At 34.5% G+C, this 17,792-nt stretch overlaps 5 protein-coding genes across 8 annotated transcripts; 2 read left to right on the top strand and 3 right to left on the bottom strand.

The window, feature by feature from the left end:
• Window positions 1-1,398: 1,398 nt before the first annotated feature.
• On the bottom strand, window positions 1,399-2,903 carry LOC131669123 (uncharacterized). 3 transcript variants are annotated; one of them, XM_058943785.1, is made up of 4 exons: window positions 2,735-2,903; window positions 2,189-2,660; window positions 1,675-1,996; window positions 1,399-1,611 (listed from the first exon to the last, which is right to left on the bottom strand). In XM_058943785.1, exons 2-4 carry the CDS (start codon window positions 2,201-2,203, stop codon window positions 1,580-1,582), a joined length of 369 nt encoding a protein of 122 aa, XP_058799768.1. In that variant the 5' UTR covers window positions 2,204-2,660; window positions 2,735-2,903; the 3' UTR covers window positions 1,399-1,579. The 3 variants fall into 3 exon arrangements, with proteins under 3 accessions (XP_058799768.1, XP_058799770.1, XP_058799769.1); XM_058943787.1 differs by having other exon boundaries at window positions 1,675-1,936; XM_058943786.1 differs by lacking the exon at window positions 2,189-2,660.
• Window positions 2,904-4,349: 1,446 nt separating this feature from the next.
• LOC131669079 (single-strand selective monofunctional uracil DNA glycosylase) lies at window positions 4,350-6,336 on the top strand. 2 transcript variants are annotated; one of them, XM_058943685.1, is made up of 4 exons: window positions 4,350-4,716; window positions 5,123-5,796; window positions 5,859-6,008; window positions 6,078-6,336. In XM_058943685.1, exons 2-4 carry the CDS (start codon window positions 5,149-5,151, stop codon window positions 6,186-6,188), a joined length of 909 nt encoding a protein of 302 aa, XP_058799668.1. In that variant the 5' UTR covers window positions 4,350-4,716; window positions 5,123-5,148; the 3' UTR covers window positions 6,189-6,336. The 2 variants fall into 2 exon arrangements, with proteins under 2 accessions (XP_058799668.1, XP_058799667.1); XM_058943684.1 differs by having other exon boundaries at window positions 4,790-5,796.
• On the top strand, window positions 6,097-6,842 carry LOC131669080 (tRNA-specific adenosine deaminase 2). The gene is made up of 2 exons (XM_058943686.1): window positions 6,097-6,194; window positions 6,281-6,842. The coding sequence occupies exon 2, from the start codon at window positions 6,333-6,335 to the stop codon at window positions 6,840-6,842; it is 510 nt and encodes a 169-aa protein (XP_058799669.1). The 5' UTR covers window positions 6,097-6,194; window positions 6,281-6,332.
• Window positions 6,843-7,267: 425 nt separating this feature from the next.
• LOC131669078 (probable tubulin polyglutamylase ttll-15) lies at window positions 7,268-9,375 on the bottom strand. The gene is made up of 4 exons (XM_058943683.1): window positions 9,043-9,375; window positions 7,738-8,918; window positions 7,468-7,672; window positions 7,268-7,401 (listed from the first exon to the last, which is right to left on the bottom strand). Exons 1-4 carry the CDS (start codon window positions 9,082-9,084, stop codon window positions 7,303-7,305), a joined length of 1,527 nt encoding a protein of 508 aa, XP_058799666.1. The 5' UTR covers window positions 9,085-9,375; the 3' UTR covers window positions 7,268-7,302.
• A 5,379-nt stretch (window positions 9,376-14,754) lies between these two features.
• On the bottom strand, window positions 14,755-15,570 carry LOC131669185 (ATP-dependent DNA helicase PIF6-like). The gene has a single exon (XM_058943893.1). It carries the CDS (start codon window positions 15,568-15,570, stop codon window positions 14,755-14,757), a length of 816 nt encoding a protein of 271 aa, XP_058799876.1.
• Between the last annotated feature and the right edge of the window lie 2,222 nt (window positions 15,571-17,792).

Genomic DNA, 17,792 nt, shown 5'->3' with positions numbered 1-17,792 from the left:
TCTAATTTAAACTACACCGTCCTAGTTTTTCCAGAAAAAATTTATAAATTTATAGATTTTTCGAACGGTCAAATCTTTGTAAATAAACGATATTTGCATAATTTTATTGGACAAAAAAACTGCACCTTGGCTGATCTTGACTGCACCCTCTTTACTTTTGTGAAATTATTAACATAAATATTAGATAATTAATAAAAACCATATTGTTTTATTAGCCATGCAGCAGTACTAGTTAGAACGCATGCGCGAACGCATAAGCGGGAAAACTAGATCGTTTTAAATTTCCGATAAAACAATGTATTGTCGACTACATCTACATATAGGACATTGTCAAACGGTAATACAATGGTAATTACTAAAAATGGATCCTTCTAGTTATTAATAGAAGCTTTGTTAATATTATCTTTATGGTCATTTAAAAAAAATGTAGTATTTGTAACTTTGCCTATTATTAATTTATTACGTTGAGTTTAATATACATTTACTCGACAACCTTGTAAACATGTTCGCAAGCATTTCAGTTATATATTAGTTTACACGTAAAAATGTTATATATTTCAACAAAGAAGACTATATATTCAAAGTTCAATATTGAAAATTAAAACTGTGGTTCTTGAAGTCATTAGAACTGGACTTTTTAGTAAATTTTAGGTAGTTTGTTGAGGTACTGACAACCTTGGCTACTATATATATCGTCACTCGCAGGTCATGAATTATTTTGGTAACAAACTTGCATGAAAGTGTAATAAAAACAAAAAAAAGACAAAATAAATAAAAACTAAAAAAAGCCGAGAGTTCATGTTGAGCATTTATCTCACAAGTATAAACATATGCCTATCTTTATAGAATCCGCGACCAATGCTTCTTAGGGACATCTGAAGGTTTAATAAGGCAATTGCGGTTTGGGTTGAGGTATCTTGAAAACAAATTATGGCATAGGTGACGATTGATGAATTTGAAAAACAAACTTTTATTGCTGCAAATATTTAATGAAAACAAAACAAATGACTAACAAATATATATTTAAAAGAATATGCGAATACATATCTATATAAGCCGAATATTAGATTACAGGTGCGAGTAGCCGATCAACGTCCACTATCAGTCTCACTCGAATGTCAGGTCGGCACAAGCAATTGACATGACATTCGAGTGAGACCGACAGTGACCGTTGAACTCGCAGTGTAGATCACAGACATGGGCAGCCGATCAACGTTCTCTATCAGTCTCACTCGAATGTCAGGTCGGCACAAGCAGTTGACTTGACATTCGTGTGAGACCAACAGTGGGCGTTGAGCACGTAGTACGTAAAAAATGGCAGGCGCAGGCAGTCCATCATCGGTCACTATCAGTTTTACTCCAATGTGAACTTGACATTAGCAGCTGACGTGACATTCGAGTAAGACCGATAGTGGCAGTCAAGAAGGTAGTATCCCCTGTATGGCGTCGTCCCCGGCAGAGCGTTGTCGATTTGGGCTTGTCGTCGGTGATGTCCGAAGGTTGCGCCGCTGCTGCTATAGGACTGGGCCCACCCGCGCATTCCGAGAATCAGGAAAATGCCACTCTACGTTTATAAATCCTAGACAAAGTCCGGATTTGGCTTCGGTATTTCTGCAACAAAAGAATTTCTCGTCGGAGCTCATTCCAGCGTTATACACGAGGTCTGTACCTCACCTTCCTGCAGTCCACATTTGACTAGGGCTTTTTCAAGTGCGGTGATGATGGGCTCTGCCTGTTCGCATTTTATCTGCAATGTTTTCGCTTCTTCGTGATAATCTGGATTGAACGATACGTTAAAGCAGGTATTAGCTAGACAGGTTACAGCTTCGCCCATCAGCGTCATCATATTGAAAACTTTTTTTGTCAAGTCACTTTTTTCTTGCTCGCCGAGACCTTTTTCGTGCAATACCTCGACCAAACTTGTTATCACCGACATCTGGGACAACATGAATTCTGTCAAATTGATAAGCCCGTTCAGAATCGTCATGTCTAAAACCTAGAGAAACGATGACGCATGCGGATGAGTGGCTGATCAACCCACGACCTATCAGCAAACTACTTGTTCGGGCACTTTTCAAAGGTAAATACCGAAATAACAGAAGCAAAAGCGCTGTTAATTTGTAAATGATTATCGAAATTTGTCGGGTCATTCGAAATAGACGCATGTAATATTCGCGCGTAAACTCACCAAGACATCTGTCATTGTTTGTGTCGTCGACGAGTGAACCAACGTTCGTGATAATTCAACAACGACCTTTCACTTGCCCGCAGAGATCTTTCAACGGCCACAGACCAACCGTGCGTAGCTGCTTTTGTATTTGTATACGGCTGCCGACCAAGTACAATAGCTCGTTTCTACTTTGGCAAAGTGACTGTCGAATCTCGCAGGGTTAGACCGAACAAATGTAACGTATTTTGCGATGATTTCGCGCTCGAATGATAGGCACGACCGTGCAACTTTGCGCCCGTTATAATTAGCTGCAACGGTTTTCAGCAATCGGCCAAAGTTGAGAAGGTGCCCAACTGAAGCGAAATCGAACTCTCTTCAAACGACTCGTTTGTAAATGTACCTTCTATACCAATCAAGTATAAACTAACGATGTTGCTTCCAAGTGCTCGAGTGAACCGAGTAGAGGCGCGTCAAAGGCGTGCAGCGACAACTGTATCGAATTGGAGCGAATTATAGCGAGACACGCATTATTGATTTCGACGCTATGAAGTTTAACGGAATTACCTGTTGGACGCCTGTTGAAGAACCGCTCTGGTGACGGAGTCAATCGTCCAGAAGGAGCAGTAAAGCTTGGTGAACCTTGGCGTTGTCAACGAAGGTCGGCAATAGTCTGAAGCTGCTGCTGCTGCCCAGTCTCGCTAATATAGGCAAATTTCGTTCAAGTATGGTGAGGCCGGTGAGGCTCTCCATCGCAGTGAAATTAAATAGGAAACGAGAAGCGGAGAGGGTAGCGGTGGGGGTTGTCTTTTCAGCCAATCGACTGGCGAATAGCGCTTTACTATATGGCTGTCTCCAGCCGATTGGCTTTCTGTAATATTTTCAATATATAGCTTTTTCAATATGTCTATTTTTCATAAAAACGGAAAAGGGCATAAGTCAGTTAAAAATGTTTTAAAAATATTTCCATTCAGAAATTTGAATGCAGTGTCCTCATTTCTATCGAATTTGTCTCATTATGTAAGAAAGCTTTTATCAAAATCTTAACGTTTGCAATGGTATCTGCTCAATTGAAATGAATAACAATGCAGAGTAAAAAGCTACGTAGAAATCTTTCGGTATTATATTTCTTGTCTACCTTTGTTCAGGTTCAAGAAATATTGTTAAAAATTACATTTTTAAAGAATTGAAGATGTGATTGCGAATATTTATTGGACATTTCAATATCGGACGTTTCAATGCAAAAAGATATATAACCGTTTGAAAAATATTAGATGTAATAAAACGCGTGTTCTTTTGCGCTAAAAACCGCAGACAGACCGCTTGAATTAGAAGAAAAGACGCTGATTTATGATCCGACAGAAATTCAAAAGCGTTACATAAATCGATTTATACCGCATTATTCTACGCATCTTCTCATTACTTTTGTCAGTTTATAAAGATTTATTCGGCTGTAATACGCTTCAATCTCTATTCAAGCGTCTTTATTTTGCTTCTATTATTCATAAGGAGTCTTGTTTACTGCAATTACCGCCACGGAGAAGGTCAACACATCAGTATAGAATAGGCTTATTAGTAAACAATGCTGGCTTATTACCGCAGCAGTTTCCACACTGTAAACACAGCACAGCTCATCAGCAAACTAAAAGTGGTCTTTATTTTCACTGATCTTCGATGCTTATTACAAGATGAAAACATTACATTTGAAAGTTCTGATCAATTTTGATTTGACGTAACGATGTATCGATCACCAATTTGTTCGATATTCTTACAGTAAGAAACATGTGTGCCTTACAGTGACTTACAGTAATAAACATATGACATTTCTTGATAACATAAGTAAGCACGTGTTTGATGGATTATTTAATTTTCTCTAAAATATATTAAGCTACATAATTGGTTATTAACTTAAAACATTGTACATATATTTATTAAATCTTTTTTTTCTATTCGAAATTTTCGAGCAGAATATATATTAATAAATTGTTGAAGTTGATGGCAATTAACTGAATCTGATATTAAGATGTCATTCGTTTAGGTCTAAATTAAATAAATATCATTTCTCGTCGCGGGATTACCGTGTCGTTTGAATTTTTCCTACTGTATATTTTAATAATTCAAATGTTAGTATTAATACTCAATCAACATATAACGTAATAAACTTGTAGAACTTTTCGTTAATAAAGTTATGCGGAATCGATGGAGGTAATTAGTTTACAACAAAATTTTTAAAATAGCAACTCGGGGTTAATTTCAAAAGAGCAAAAAATGAATTTCAAGTCCGCTTAAAAGAGATTGTCAATTGGTAGATTTTAAGTAATTGTCTACTAATCATGAGTGCGGATACAACGGAAAGTCGAGTCTCCCATGTTTAAAAATGGCAGTAGAGTCAGTTTGAAGAGGATAAAAGAGTCTCCTAATTATCTCTTGCGTATATTCATTACTCTGGCATAATGAATTGTGAACTGTTGAAGAATGGAATGAATGCTGGATTGTGCTAATTATGAATAATTAAACGTATTTTTTGGCATATCATAAGTTGCTATTTGGTACGTAGTATTGACGATGCGTTTTTATCCTTGTTTTGTTTTTATTATGTTACTACCTGCATTACCCTTTTAGCAAGTTCGTGAGAGAAAATTCTATATGTCGTGTTAGTCGTGAGTAGAGTACGCATCCTGTAAAGTGAATATTGTTTCGTTTCTAAAAAAATTAAATAGTTTCGTTTATATATTTTTTAAAATCTGAGCATGAGATAAAAATAAAATCCAGGAGCTGACCCGTATGCGTGTATTAATTATCACGGAAATCCAGGGCTATGTGTAGATGTCCAACAAAATCAATAACAATGATGATTTCGTTATTTCCGTCCTTTTTCAATGCAAATGTCGACCGTTGTATTCTTCAATAGTGAACGTTTAATGAAAAAATTTTGAAAACATTATTTATTAACAGGCAGTGTTATAATTATTTTTAAAATAATGGAAATATCCAAAAGAGCTAGAATGGAGTACGATGAATTACCATTAGATTTAAGTATAAAGAAAAGTCCTTCGGATGAAAATAAAAAAGAAGAACCAGAATTATCACACACAAATGCACTTAACGACAGTCACATATTTGCTGTTCCAAGAGTTCCACCTCAAACTATTAGTATATCTGATAGAATATTAGCATCTGAATGTGCACTTTCTCAAAAATTAAGACATATCAATTTCAATTTCCCCGTTGAATATGTATACAATCCTATAGAGTATGCATTTCAAGTTCATGCAATGTATGTAACTAAATACTGCCGTTCAACAAAAAAAGTCCTCTTCCTTGGCATGAATCCTGGACCTTGGGGTATGTCACAGACAGGTGTACCATTTGGTGAAGTTAATATTGTAAGAGACTGGTTAAAACTTAGTGGTAATATTGGTAAACCATATCGTGAACAAGCTGACAGACTGATAACAGGGTTTAATTGTACTCGTAGTGAAATTAGTGGTAGAAGATTTTGGAATCTTTTTAGAGAATTATGTAGTGAAGATCCTGAAAAATTCTTTAGACATGCATTTTTGCACAATTACTGCCCGATTGCTTTGATGGATGCTGGAGGTCGTAACATCACTCCTGCAGAATTAAAGGCAATACATTTGAAACTTTACTTATAATGTGTAATTCATAAAATAATTTTCTTTTTGCACAGGGTCCTGAACAATATACTTTATACGCAGCTTGCGATGAAACTTTAATAACTGTGTTGAAGCTACTTAAAGTTGACATTGTTGTTGGAGTTGGCAGATTTGCAGAAAAAAGAGCGCAAACTGTTATAAAGACTACTGGTCTTCCAATCAAGGTATCGCTTAATTGCATAATCATAAAAGCAGGGTTAGCCATAGAAATCTTACGAGTGCCTTTTTTTTAGGTATTATGTATTCCACATCCAAGTCCTAGATCAGTGGGTAATGAGAATTGGAATGAAAAAGCAAAGCTAAAACTCAGAGAGTATAACTTGATGCAATATTTTCTATATTAAGTTTATGTATTTTTACTCTTTGTTTTATGATCGCTTTGATATACATCGAATTTTTCAATTTTATTTGAGATTCAGGAAAAATATTGTTTCAGATAATTTGTTGAGAAAAATTATTTTTTCGTTTATATAAATATATATTCTATCATGAGCGCTGTTGAATGGATGGACAAGGCTTTGCAAGAAGCTGAAGAGTCGTTGGAAAGAGGTGAAGTTCCGGTAGGATGTTTATTTATCCACGATAATAAGATAATCGCGACAGGTAGTAACACTGTTAACGAAACCCGTAACGCCACTCGTCATGCTGAGCTCAATTGTATTGATGATGTACTAGTCTACTGCCAAGAAAATAATTTAGATTATAAGGAATTTTTCAAAAATATCGACGTTGTAGTAACCGTAGAACCATGCATTATGTGCGCCGCGGCTCTTCATCAGTTGCGCATTCGTAGTATCATATATGGCTGTGCCAACGATAGGTTTGGAGGTTGTAAAAGTGTTTACGAAGTATCTAAAGTTTATGAATCTCAGATAAATGTAGTAGGCAACGTCAAAAGCGACGAAGCAATGCAATTACTTAAAAACTTCTATAAGGGTACAAATCCGAATGCGCCGGAAGCTAAAAAAGGCCGTAAGAAGAAAGTGGACAATAAGTGAAAACTAATTTGTTCAAAGAGCATTTTTTTATTATATTCTATTTATTTGCGCAAACAGATGTGCAGAGTTTAGATTTGATTTTATAAAAATCAAAATCATTTTTAAGATTCACTTCAATTTTAATTTAAGTTATTGTATGCTCTTTTGACAAATTGAAATTCATACAGGGTACTAACATCAATGTCCAAATCATTTCTTCGTCAGGAATTGTTACTTATAGCAAGTTGATTGTACAAAATATAATTTAACTCTATGTAAGGCTATTCTTACATTAAACTTGTCTTTTTAATTTTATATAATCTATAAAATTTTTCTAACGTCTCAATGTATATACATTTTGTAAATTAAATAAATCTATCGTAAAATTTAAGTTCAATCTCTTAGATTTGCAAATCTACTTATTAACAAATACTGAAATGGCACCAATTTTCATGCAACCAGTTTTTCTTAAAGTAAAAACTTATTCACACCATGTTGGATCGAGTTCGCATTTTCCTTGGAACCACCTAATCAATAATTGATTTCTCAGAGAATAATCTTTCAAAACCATGTCTTTCGTCTAAAAAAAGAAACATCTATGAGATTCGAGACTTTAGCAAAACGTTTTGGAAGTATGATCACTTACAATTGGAGGCGGAAAAATTCTCAAGTAATCCATTTTATTTTGGTGCTCCCAGTAACTTTGAGTCAACGTTAATTTCATTTCTTCAGTGAAACACGGTTTGCAAAGTTGGCACTCTACCTTAAAACAATCGTCACACTCAGAGCAAATGTCTGGTAAGACAACCAAATTCTTATCGGCAGTGATCATGTCCTCTTCTTCGACATTTCTAAAAAGTATTTGTCGATTAAATAGAAATCTACAGAATATTTGGATTATTATAACGGAAATCACCTCGCTTTTAAAGAATCTTTCCGGACCCTTTGTCCAACTCCAATCAACGCGAACAAATTATATAAAACTTGTTCATATAACAATTGATTAGGCGGATAATGCGCTGACGATAAGTTGGGTGACATGTTGGCTTCCATCATAAACACATTCAAATCTTCGTCAATGGTAAAGTCAAACCTGACCAGCTCAAAAAAATTTCGAGAAGTCTTAAAACGCTTGACGATATCTCGAATGTGAGCCTCCTTTTTCAGAATAACACTTGTGATTGCTTTGAAACAGTCCTCCCACATCTTTTGAGGATCTTTGCCTTTCGAACGAACGTACGAGTCAAAAGATTCCTTCATCGAGAAGCCAAGGTTGGTGTAATAATTTTTTAGAGAAGGCACGTTCCAAATGGGCAAATAGTCATCGCCGACCACGTATTTGTCAACTTGCTCCGAGTCGAATGGGTAGTATTTGATTGGGCAGAAACGGAACAGTACGTCACCTTTGTACGCGTAAACTCTCAGTGGGTCTATGGACGTGATGACAGTGTAAATGCCAATGTCGAACTTGTATCCGTCAACTAAAAACGGCTTCTCGATGAACTGTTGCACGAACGACCCGTCAGTCGTCAAATTCAGATTGTCGACTTTTTGAATCTTGATTCCTCGGTGCGAATTGGACTTCTGCACGAAAATCATCTCGGGATGCTGCTTTACGTACTCCAGAAACGGCGCCCGTTGCTCTGGAATTTTGAAGGCTCTTGGCATGAACTTGCCCTCCGTTGTCGACAAATCGACCTTGTTCGTGATGTAGCCACATCCTGGAAAATGATTGACTTTCTGATGAGGCTTCAGATTATTCAGCGACGGATACAGCGCTCTGAATGGGTAGTCGTGCGCCCAGAGCAGATCCCAGTCGGATTCGTTGCTGCCACGTTCGAAGCCCAACCTGCCGAGCACCGCGAACACGTGTTTCAAGTGGCCCTCGTTCGAATCTCGACCGTACACCCAATAAACCGGCTTCTTCTCTCTCGCTGCTACTTCTTTTATTTTGATCGTTGTCAAGTGCGATTGATAGTGTAAAAATACGAAGAAGAGAGTGTAGAGCACTGCTGGTCCCACTATCACCACTAAAAATATCTTAGCCAATTCTTTTACTTTGGTGTCGAGTACCTTTGCCCGCATTCCATCTTCGGCCTGAAAATTAATATCACATGGAATAATACGGCTGGCGCAATTTTCAACATTGTTCAAGAGAATTATCCGTAAAACGTGGGTCTGAGGGAATACTTTGGAAAGCTACGTATAGTTTGATTCTCACCTTTTTGCCATTAGCTCTGCATTTGACCTCCTTCATCTCCATCCTGGCAACTAGCGATTTCTCTCTGAATTTTTTTAAATTCTCTCTGATTCACTCATTGCAGCAGTTGTCAAACACGGAGACTGAGAGAGACATGCTCTCCGATAATGGGACGCGCATGTGTTACGCGTGCTTCAAATTACACGTATCTTGGAGTGTCGACGGAGCGGAGAAAAAAAAGTACCGTTATACCGCTACTGCTCAAACGCGCTTGTTGACTTCTCTCCGTGTGCCAGGAGAACCTGTTTCTCCCATTCCCCACTACCCGCGCGATTGTCTTTCTCTAGCCTGCAATTTTTCTTATTCACTTTCATCATTCCAGTAATGGATGGATTTACATGAAAGATTGTTAAATCTTGAAAATGTTATTCCGAAATTTACATAAAATATAAAAGCAATCGTGAAATTAAGTATTTTCCAATTTTTACAGTAACTTTGTGAATTGAGCATAAGTTATCTTCAAGGAAATAATAGACACCATCGAAAACATACTGAAAAGCAACAAAGTTTCGACGAAATTCGCGCCTGAAATGGAGATGTTTACTACAATTGAATTTACGCGGGTTTATAAAAGCGCCCTCTTGGAATTTCCGCGCTAACCTCACCTCGCGTGTGTCGAATGGGAATGGCGTTTGAGTGTACTGCTCTTTCCGACCGCTGATTTTGCCGAGTCGAATTCAATTCGCAAAAAACATGGGTTTCCAGAACATTTGGTATTCGCATCCACGTAAATACGGCCAAGGATCCAGGTCCTGGTAAGAAATATTAATTTTTTTCTATTTTAACCCCTTAGAGATTGATATAAGATATAAAGTTGTCTATAAATTGTATGATTCTACACCACGACTACCCACGTAGTTCGTTAATCGCAAAAATACTATTGGCAATAATTTAAGATCTTGTAGAATAGTGTAATATTCGTTTTTCTACGTGATTCTCTTAATTTGTATTAAAAAGATCCAAAGAAACAATGGATTATATATTATAAGGATTGAAAAACATTTTCATGTAACATAACCTCAAAACAGAATACGTATACACGTGTGAATGTTGAACATCGGATCACTCAGTTGAGAAATTTATTTAAAAAATTAGTATTATAAGTTTAATTAATTAAATATTTTTTTTGTAGCCGTGCTTGTGCAAATAGACATGGTTTGATCCGTAAATACGGTTTGAACCTCTGTCGCCAGTGTTTCAGGGAGTATGCTGCAGACATTGGTTTTAAGAAGGTAAGAATTATTCTCATTTTTCAATAGTAACTCTTCACTTGAATTCATTTTATGTAAAAATAATCTAATGTACTTAATTATTCAATTACAAAAATTCAATGCACTACAATTTCTGAGTCAATAATATTAATTCAGTTTTAAGGATTGGAATTTAATGATCATTTACATTTTTTCTGTTTCAGTTGGATTAAATATTAAAACTGACCGGACTGATATTGTGAAATAAACAGGTGCGATGTTAAATTTTTTATATATAACTACATAATTACTTTATCTAATGAAAATGGCTACCTGTATATGACAGTAAAATCAGTAAAAGGTATAAAAACTCAACAGATCGTATAATTTTAATTACTTTCCTTACCTATAAAAAACTTAGTATATATATAGAATTTATTCAACTTAAATGTTACAATTTTGGTTTTTTACAAAGTATATTTCATTTTTTTATTGTGTGACGTGCCTTGTTTCTTTTTGCTTATGTTTTGTGTGATTATGTTGTATATGTGTGTGATTGTGTTTTTGTTTGTGTTAGTGTATTTTGTATTTCCTTCTCATTTTCTTTTCCATTTGCCTACCCTTTTTCGTCTTCTTCTCACTCTTTCATTCCATCTTCTATCCCATCCTCTCTCTTTCTCTCTCCCTCCTATACTTACCTCCCCTCTTTCTGTATGTCATCCCATTTATAATCATCCTTCTGTTTTCTACCACGATGTCCATTACTACTCCTGCTTCCTGGCTAGCACTGAGGACCTTCTTTGCTGCCCTTACCATTTCGTCCCTCTCTTTTCTTTCTTCAAAGGACAGCCACTCGTCTAAGCTCATTTTTCCTTCTCTATATATTTCTCTTTCCAAGTCCCATATCTTGTCTCTGTCTTCTCTGCTATTAAACTCTACTTTCAGCCTTTCTCCCAATTCCTTTACGTGATTCACTTTCACTTTATGAACATTTTCAAACCATTCTTCTATTTTTACACCTTCTTCCCATTTTGGTCCTTTTTTCACTATCAGTATTCTTTTTTCCACTCGTCCCATTCTTCTCCTGGTGATTCATCACTCTCACTTTCCATTTTCCTTTTTTTTCTTTTGTTTTTCTCTTTTTTTCTCTCTACTTCCTCTTCTGCTCCTTTATCATCTCTTTCTTTTCTGCTTTCTTTTAGGTTTTCCTCAATTGTTCTTAGTCTTATTTCCTGGTTCCTAGCCTCTCTTTCCAACTCTTTTACCTTATTTTCCACATCCCTTCTTTTTTTTCTTTCTATTTCCATCCATTCTTCCAGGTCTTCTTTTTCTACTCTTCTGTCTCTTTCTATCTTTGTTATTTTCCTTTCAATTTCATCCATTTTCGTTAATCTTTTCTTTTGCCTTCTTTACTCTATGAATTTTCTTTTAATTTTTTTCTTATCTAGCCGGTCTTCTCACCTGTCCGTATTAGGGCTTTTACACCTTTTCTGCGATATCCTCCGCTCCCTCTGCTTTCACTCATGCTTACTACAATTCTCTCTTACCAATTTCTTTCTTCTCTCTTTTCATTTTTCTTTTTCTTTCTCTTTTTCTTCTTCTTTTCTTCTTCTTTTCCACTTTAGTTCCATCATCCATGCTATTTTTTCTTTGCTCCCAACTATTATTTCTTCCCACTTTTCTCCTTCTTTTCTTGTCATTTCGCATTTTTCTACTATGTGTTTCCAATCTTCCTCTTCTTTTTGGCACATTCTACATTTCTTATTTTCTTCTTTTTCCCAGTATCTACACCCTCTTGTCTCGTTCCCTAGCCTAAACCTCTCTCTTATTTGTAGACCTCTTATTTTCCCTTCATTTTGTATTTCTTTTAGTCTACACTTCTTCATTTCTTCCTTTATCCCCTTCCACTCTCTTATATATCTTGATTCTTCCAACTTATCTTCCATTTCTTTTTCTTCTTTTTTCTTCAATTCTTCTCTTACTTCTTCCCAGAACTCTTCTCTTTCATCGTCTCCTTCTCTCTCTCTGTATTTTTTACTTTCCCCTAGTCTTTCTTCTCTCTCTCCTTTTTTTTCATTTCTTTCTTCTCTTTTCCTTTCGTTTCTCTTCATTTCTCTCCATGCTTCTTTCTTTATTGTTCCATCCCCTTCTTCTTTAATTTTATTTTCATATCTCATCGCTCTCTCCATTGCTTTTTCTTTTATTTCTTTTCTTCCTGTTTCCCATTTTATCAGATAACTCGGTGTATTTCTGTCCAAACCCAGTACCCATTTTATATATTTCATTTGAAGTCTTTCTATTTCCTCGTATCTTTTCCATCCCCATATTTCTGCTCCATACATTATCACGCTTTTCATTAACGCGTCAAATAACATCATCCTTAGCTTCCAATTTTCTTTAAATAATCTTTCTCCCAACCCCCATACTTTCCCTAGTCCCATATTTATTTTACCATCTGTTTTCTTTATATGTCTCTTATTCCCATTATTTTTGTTTATTATGTATCCCAGATAGTTATATTCTTTTACCATTTCAATTTTCTTTCCTATCCACTCAAAACTTTCTTCTTTTCCTCTTCCTCCTCCTTTCTTACATTTCATCATTTTTGACTTTTCTACGTTTAATTCCAACCCTCTTTCCTCTAAGAATATCCTTAGTTTTTTCAGCATCTCTTTCATCCCATTTTCATTTTTTGCCATCATTACTATATCGTCCGCGTATCCTATCGTCCAAATTTTCTTTCTTCCTATTACCACTCCTCCTTCCTGAATTTTACTCATTTTCTTTTCTAACTCCGCAAAGGCAAGATTAAATAGCGTGGTGCTCAGCGGGCACCCTTGCCTTACTCCCTTTTCTGTGTCGAATTCCCCTATTATCTCTCCTCTAATTTTTATTCTGCATCCTGTTTCCTTGTATATTTCTTCTATGCTTCTTCTGGTCCTTTTATCTATTTCTTTTTCCTTCATTATTTCCCATATCTTCTTTCTTCTTATCCTGTAAAACGCTGCTTTCATATCAGCGAAGAAGACAAACAATTTCCCACCTTTTTCCCTGATATCTTTTCCTATTGCCGTTTTTAGCACGTATATTGCATCTGTTGTTCCTCTTTTTAGTCTGAATCCCATTTGCGTATCGCTTAGCATTCCTTTTTCTTCTATCTCTCTGTCTAGTCTTTTCCTTACTATTTCTGCATATATCTTATATCCTGTGTCCATCAGCGTTATACCCCTATAATTGCTTACTTCTTCTTTTTTTCCTTTCTTGTATACTGGTATTATTATTCCCTTTCTCCATTCCTTCGGGTATCCTTCTCCGTTCCATACTCTATTTAGACATTTTGTCAGGTCTTTTATTAGGCTTTCAGTCCCAGCCATCCACGCTTCATTTGCAATCCCATCTTCTCCTGTTGCTTTTTTCTTTTTCATTCTCTTTATCGCCTCTACTACCTCTTTTACTTTTATTTCCCCTCTTTCTTCTTTTTCCCCTCTTTCCCATTCTTCTCTTTCTTCTTTTTTATTGTAGTCCTTTTCTTTTTCTCCCAGCTGTTTCTTGAAGTGTTTTAGCCATTCCTCATTGCTTATTTTTTCGTCTATTTTTGCTCTTTTTTTCTTTCCTCCGCTCACTTTTTCCCAAAATTTCCTTCTCGTTCTATCTTTGCTTATTTCCTCCGCCACTTTCCTTCCTTCCTCTTCTATTGCCTTTCTTATTTCCTCTCTGTATTCCCTCTTTGCTTCCAGGTATCTACTTCTATCCCCAATTCCTCTTCTTAGTTCTTTCAGAGCATTCATTACCTTGTCTCTTTTTACCTTACATTCTTCTCTCCACCAGCTTTTTCTTGTTCCTTTTTTACTTCTTATTTTCTTTTTTGTTATAGCGTTCTGCACTCTAATTTTTATCTCTTCCCATTTTTCCGTTCCTTCTACTGCTCCTATCCATCTGTGATACTCTTTTATTCCTTCTTCGCTCCAGTCTTCTCTTAACCTTTCTTCTTCTCTGTTTTCTTCTTCTTCAACCCTGTTTTCTAGCTCCACTTCTACTGGTAGGTATAAAAAACTTAGTATTTTTAGATATTTAAATAGTTTTTCATTCAAATTAATTGAAGCTTATTGAAGTAATATTGAAGAGATGAAGCTATCATTGATTTTTTTCTGAGTAACTAGAATTATTAAGCGCGCTTCGCGCGCTTTTTTTTATGCTTTCTATGGAACGTATACTTTTTATTATTTGTTTAAATGAAATAAAATTTAATAATGTATCTACTTTTCAAATTCAATACCAAAAGATTAAAAAATAATAATGACACTGTACTAAGTATTATTATTACTTGTGTAATTATGTTTATCGTGAATCTGCTATTAAAATTATACATATTGCATATATTTCTATATACTATTAGTTTAACTTATATAACAATTTTTTATTCGATTAGATTACAAATCTCATTTGTATGTATTATTTAGATTTCAAAGAATGAAGAACATTTTCATAATTCTGTGTACAATTCTTTGTAAACCCAATTTTTAACTTTTCTTCTTTGTATTTGATTCCGCAGATATACTTTGACAGAATTCCAAGATCTAACTCTGGACATTACAATATAAAGTTGTCCATGATTAAATACATCTCTTCTTAGATCAATACCAGTATTTTTAAAAGTTTGACCTTGAGCTTTGTTAATGGTCATTGCAAAAGCTAGTTTTACGGGAAATTGTCTTCTTTTAAATGTAAATGGATAATCGTTTTCAGAATATAAAGTTATACGATTTAAAAAGACAATTTGGTTTGCTCTGTCGCCTGTCAAAATGGTACATTTTATTAAATGGTTTGATAAATCTATTATTTGTAATCTTGTTCCATTGCATAAACCTTCATTTATGCTTATATTTCTAATTAACATTATAATACAATTTTTTCTCAAGCGTAATTCGTGAGGAGGTAAACTTGGTGGATTTAAATGATTTAAATGTTCTGGTAATATCACATCTATTTCACCATTGTTATGAACAACGAAATCAACAGCAGTATATATACGTTCACAGTCATTATTCAATAAATTAGTAATTTGTTTATTAATCTCATCTACGTCAATATTTCTAGCTGATAATATAGCACATTTACTCATTTCTTGGAATTTCTTTTCTTTAATTAATTTTCCAAATATAACGTCTATTATGTCATCATTTGGAGATAATATACACTGTTCAGGAAGAATTACTTTGTAATCTTCATCATTTAATGTACCATTACCAAGATCTAATAAAAATTTGGAAAACTCTACTTCATTTGGTAAAACTCTCATGTTTCTACTTAATGAAAATTTAGTAAAATTTTTCCACACTGTGCTAATATTTAATTATTTGTTTGAATGAAATTTAAACAAATAAGTTTAAATGAAATAAAACATTAATCAAAGACTTAATATTTCATTTCGAGTTCCATGAACTTTAATTGGCTATAATTGTCTTAAATCTCCTCCTACTATAATAACTTTCTCTCCAAATGGTAAATTATTGTTCATGAAATTTTGTAAAGTTTTATTAACAATTTCCAATGCATACCGTGGAGCTATCGAAATTTCGTCCCAAATAAATACTGTAGTTTCTCGTAATTGTTGAGCTTCTTTAGATTGTGCTCTGATATTGGAAGAAGAATCTTGAAACATAGGGACTGGCAACCCAAATGTTTTGTGTACAGTTTTTCCCTGTGGAAGTAATGTTGCTGCAATTCCCGTATATGCCATTGCGCATATTTTGATATTTTTTAAAGTTAGCTTATGATATATAGTTTCATAAACATATGTTTTTCCTGATCCTCCTGGTACATCCATATAAATACATTTTGGACCAACATAATTGATATTATGAACAGCTTCCAAAACCGTATTAACTATTTGTTTTTGTTGTGGATTTAAATTAATATAATGTTGTTGATCTTGGTCTTTAATTTGTTGCAAACATGTAGGATTTGTTGTCAATTGTACGGTATTTAATAAAATATCGTTATATGATTGATTTGGACATGGAAATTCTGTTTCAACAAATTGATTCATTGATGCATAAAATATTTAAATAACAATTACTACTGTAATATAACTAATATTTTGAAAACTGAAAGAAATAAACCTATAATAACTTTATTCTCAATAGTTGAATTTTAAATTATTGTAAAGATTTAACAAAAAGAATAGAGCTGTTACAAACTAAAGTAACTATTTTATAGTGAATATGAGCTCGTAATGCTGTGATTAATTGTTTCTTCTTAGTTATTTTTACTTTCGATTAAAGAATTATTACAAATCCATTGCATAATGCATCAATGTGAATGCTCAGTTTAAACAATCATAATTTGTACAATTTGAAAATTGATGGTTCTGCAAACTGTTCTTTTATTAAGCTTTCGATCACACAAATTTAAATATTATTTTTTAAATAAGGTTTAGTATCGCGTGCAGAAACTGAAATTCACTTTGGTCAATATATGCGATTTACGAAAAACGCAAAACTACAAAATGTAGCAATTATGATTATGATCTAACCATTCAAACGTTCATAGGCTTAATAGGCACGAAGCTTATAGCATACGAGAAGAAAGTAGCGCATTACTTACGCTGCGAAGAAAACGAGTTGCTCCATACATTTTGACAGGCTTATCAGTGTTCTCGTTTCCACGTGATTAAAAACGCAAATTAAAAATCAGAATTCATATAAGAGAGTTTATTGAACTTAGCTGTTTTTGATTATAAAATTCATAAAATATATATATATATATATAAATGCAGATTCATTAGTTATTGGCGATCACAGTTTAACAGTCCTTTTGCCTCCTTCAGTTATAATGATTATCGAGAACTAATTGAACTGATCTTTTTAACCAAACGTAGCTTTCACATTTGAATTTGTATCGTTAAATAGGTTTATTCAATCAGCGCTTCGATAGATCGGTAAGGCAGTTCAGAAAACTTGAGTCACGATTAAAGCATTTCTATCAACCTTTGACAAATCTCTGCAAAAGAAGAATGTTCGATTAGTTGGAAATATTTGAGAGATATATATATTTATATTTACAACTTATGTTACATTTGGTTTTTTTTATTTCTTACATTACTATTTGTATCTCGTGTCCAGTTTGTGTTTGTGTAGTTGATGATGTATGTGTTTTGTGTGTGTATGTATGCATGTGTGTGTATGTTTTGCGTATGTGTGTATGTATGTAGGTGTGTCTGCAACTCTTGTCTCTCTGTCTTCTGCGCCTGTCTGTTCCTCTTTTCTTCCCTTTTTCTGTTGATTAATCTTCTCTTCCTCTCTCTCTCTCTCCAAGATCTACCTTTTCCGCTCTTCTGTTTTTCTTTTTCTTGCATATTTTTTTTTCAACTTTTTCCTTTGTTACTTTCTTTTGCCTTTTCACCTTTGCCTTTCCTTTGCTTTTGTTCTCATTCTTGCTAATCATTTCATCTATCTTTCTCCTTATTAGGGCTTTGACACCTTTTTCTTATTTCCTATTGCTCCCTCTGCCTTTCCTTTC

Source organism: Phymastichus coffea, unplaced genomic scaffold (genome assembly GCF_024137745.1).
Source record: "Phymastichus coffea isolate CEN01 unplaced genomic scaffold, Cenicafe_Pcof_1.1 PCOF00087, whole genome shotgun sequence".
NCBI lineage: Eukaryota > Metazoa > Arthropoda > Insecta > Hymenoptera > Eulophidae > Phymastichus > Phymastichus coffea.
Note: the sequence above shows the minus strand (reverse complement) of the source record. Positions and strands in the feature narration are given on the sequence as shown.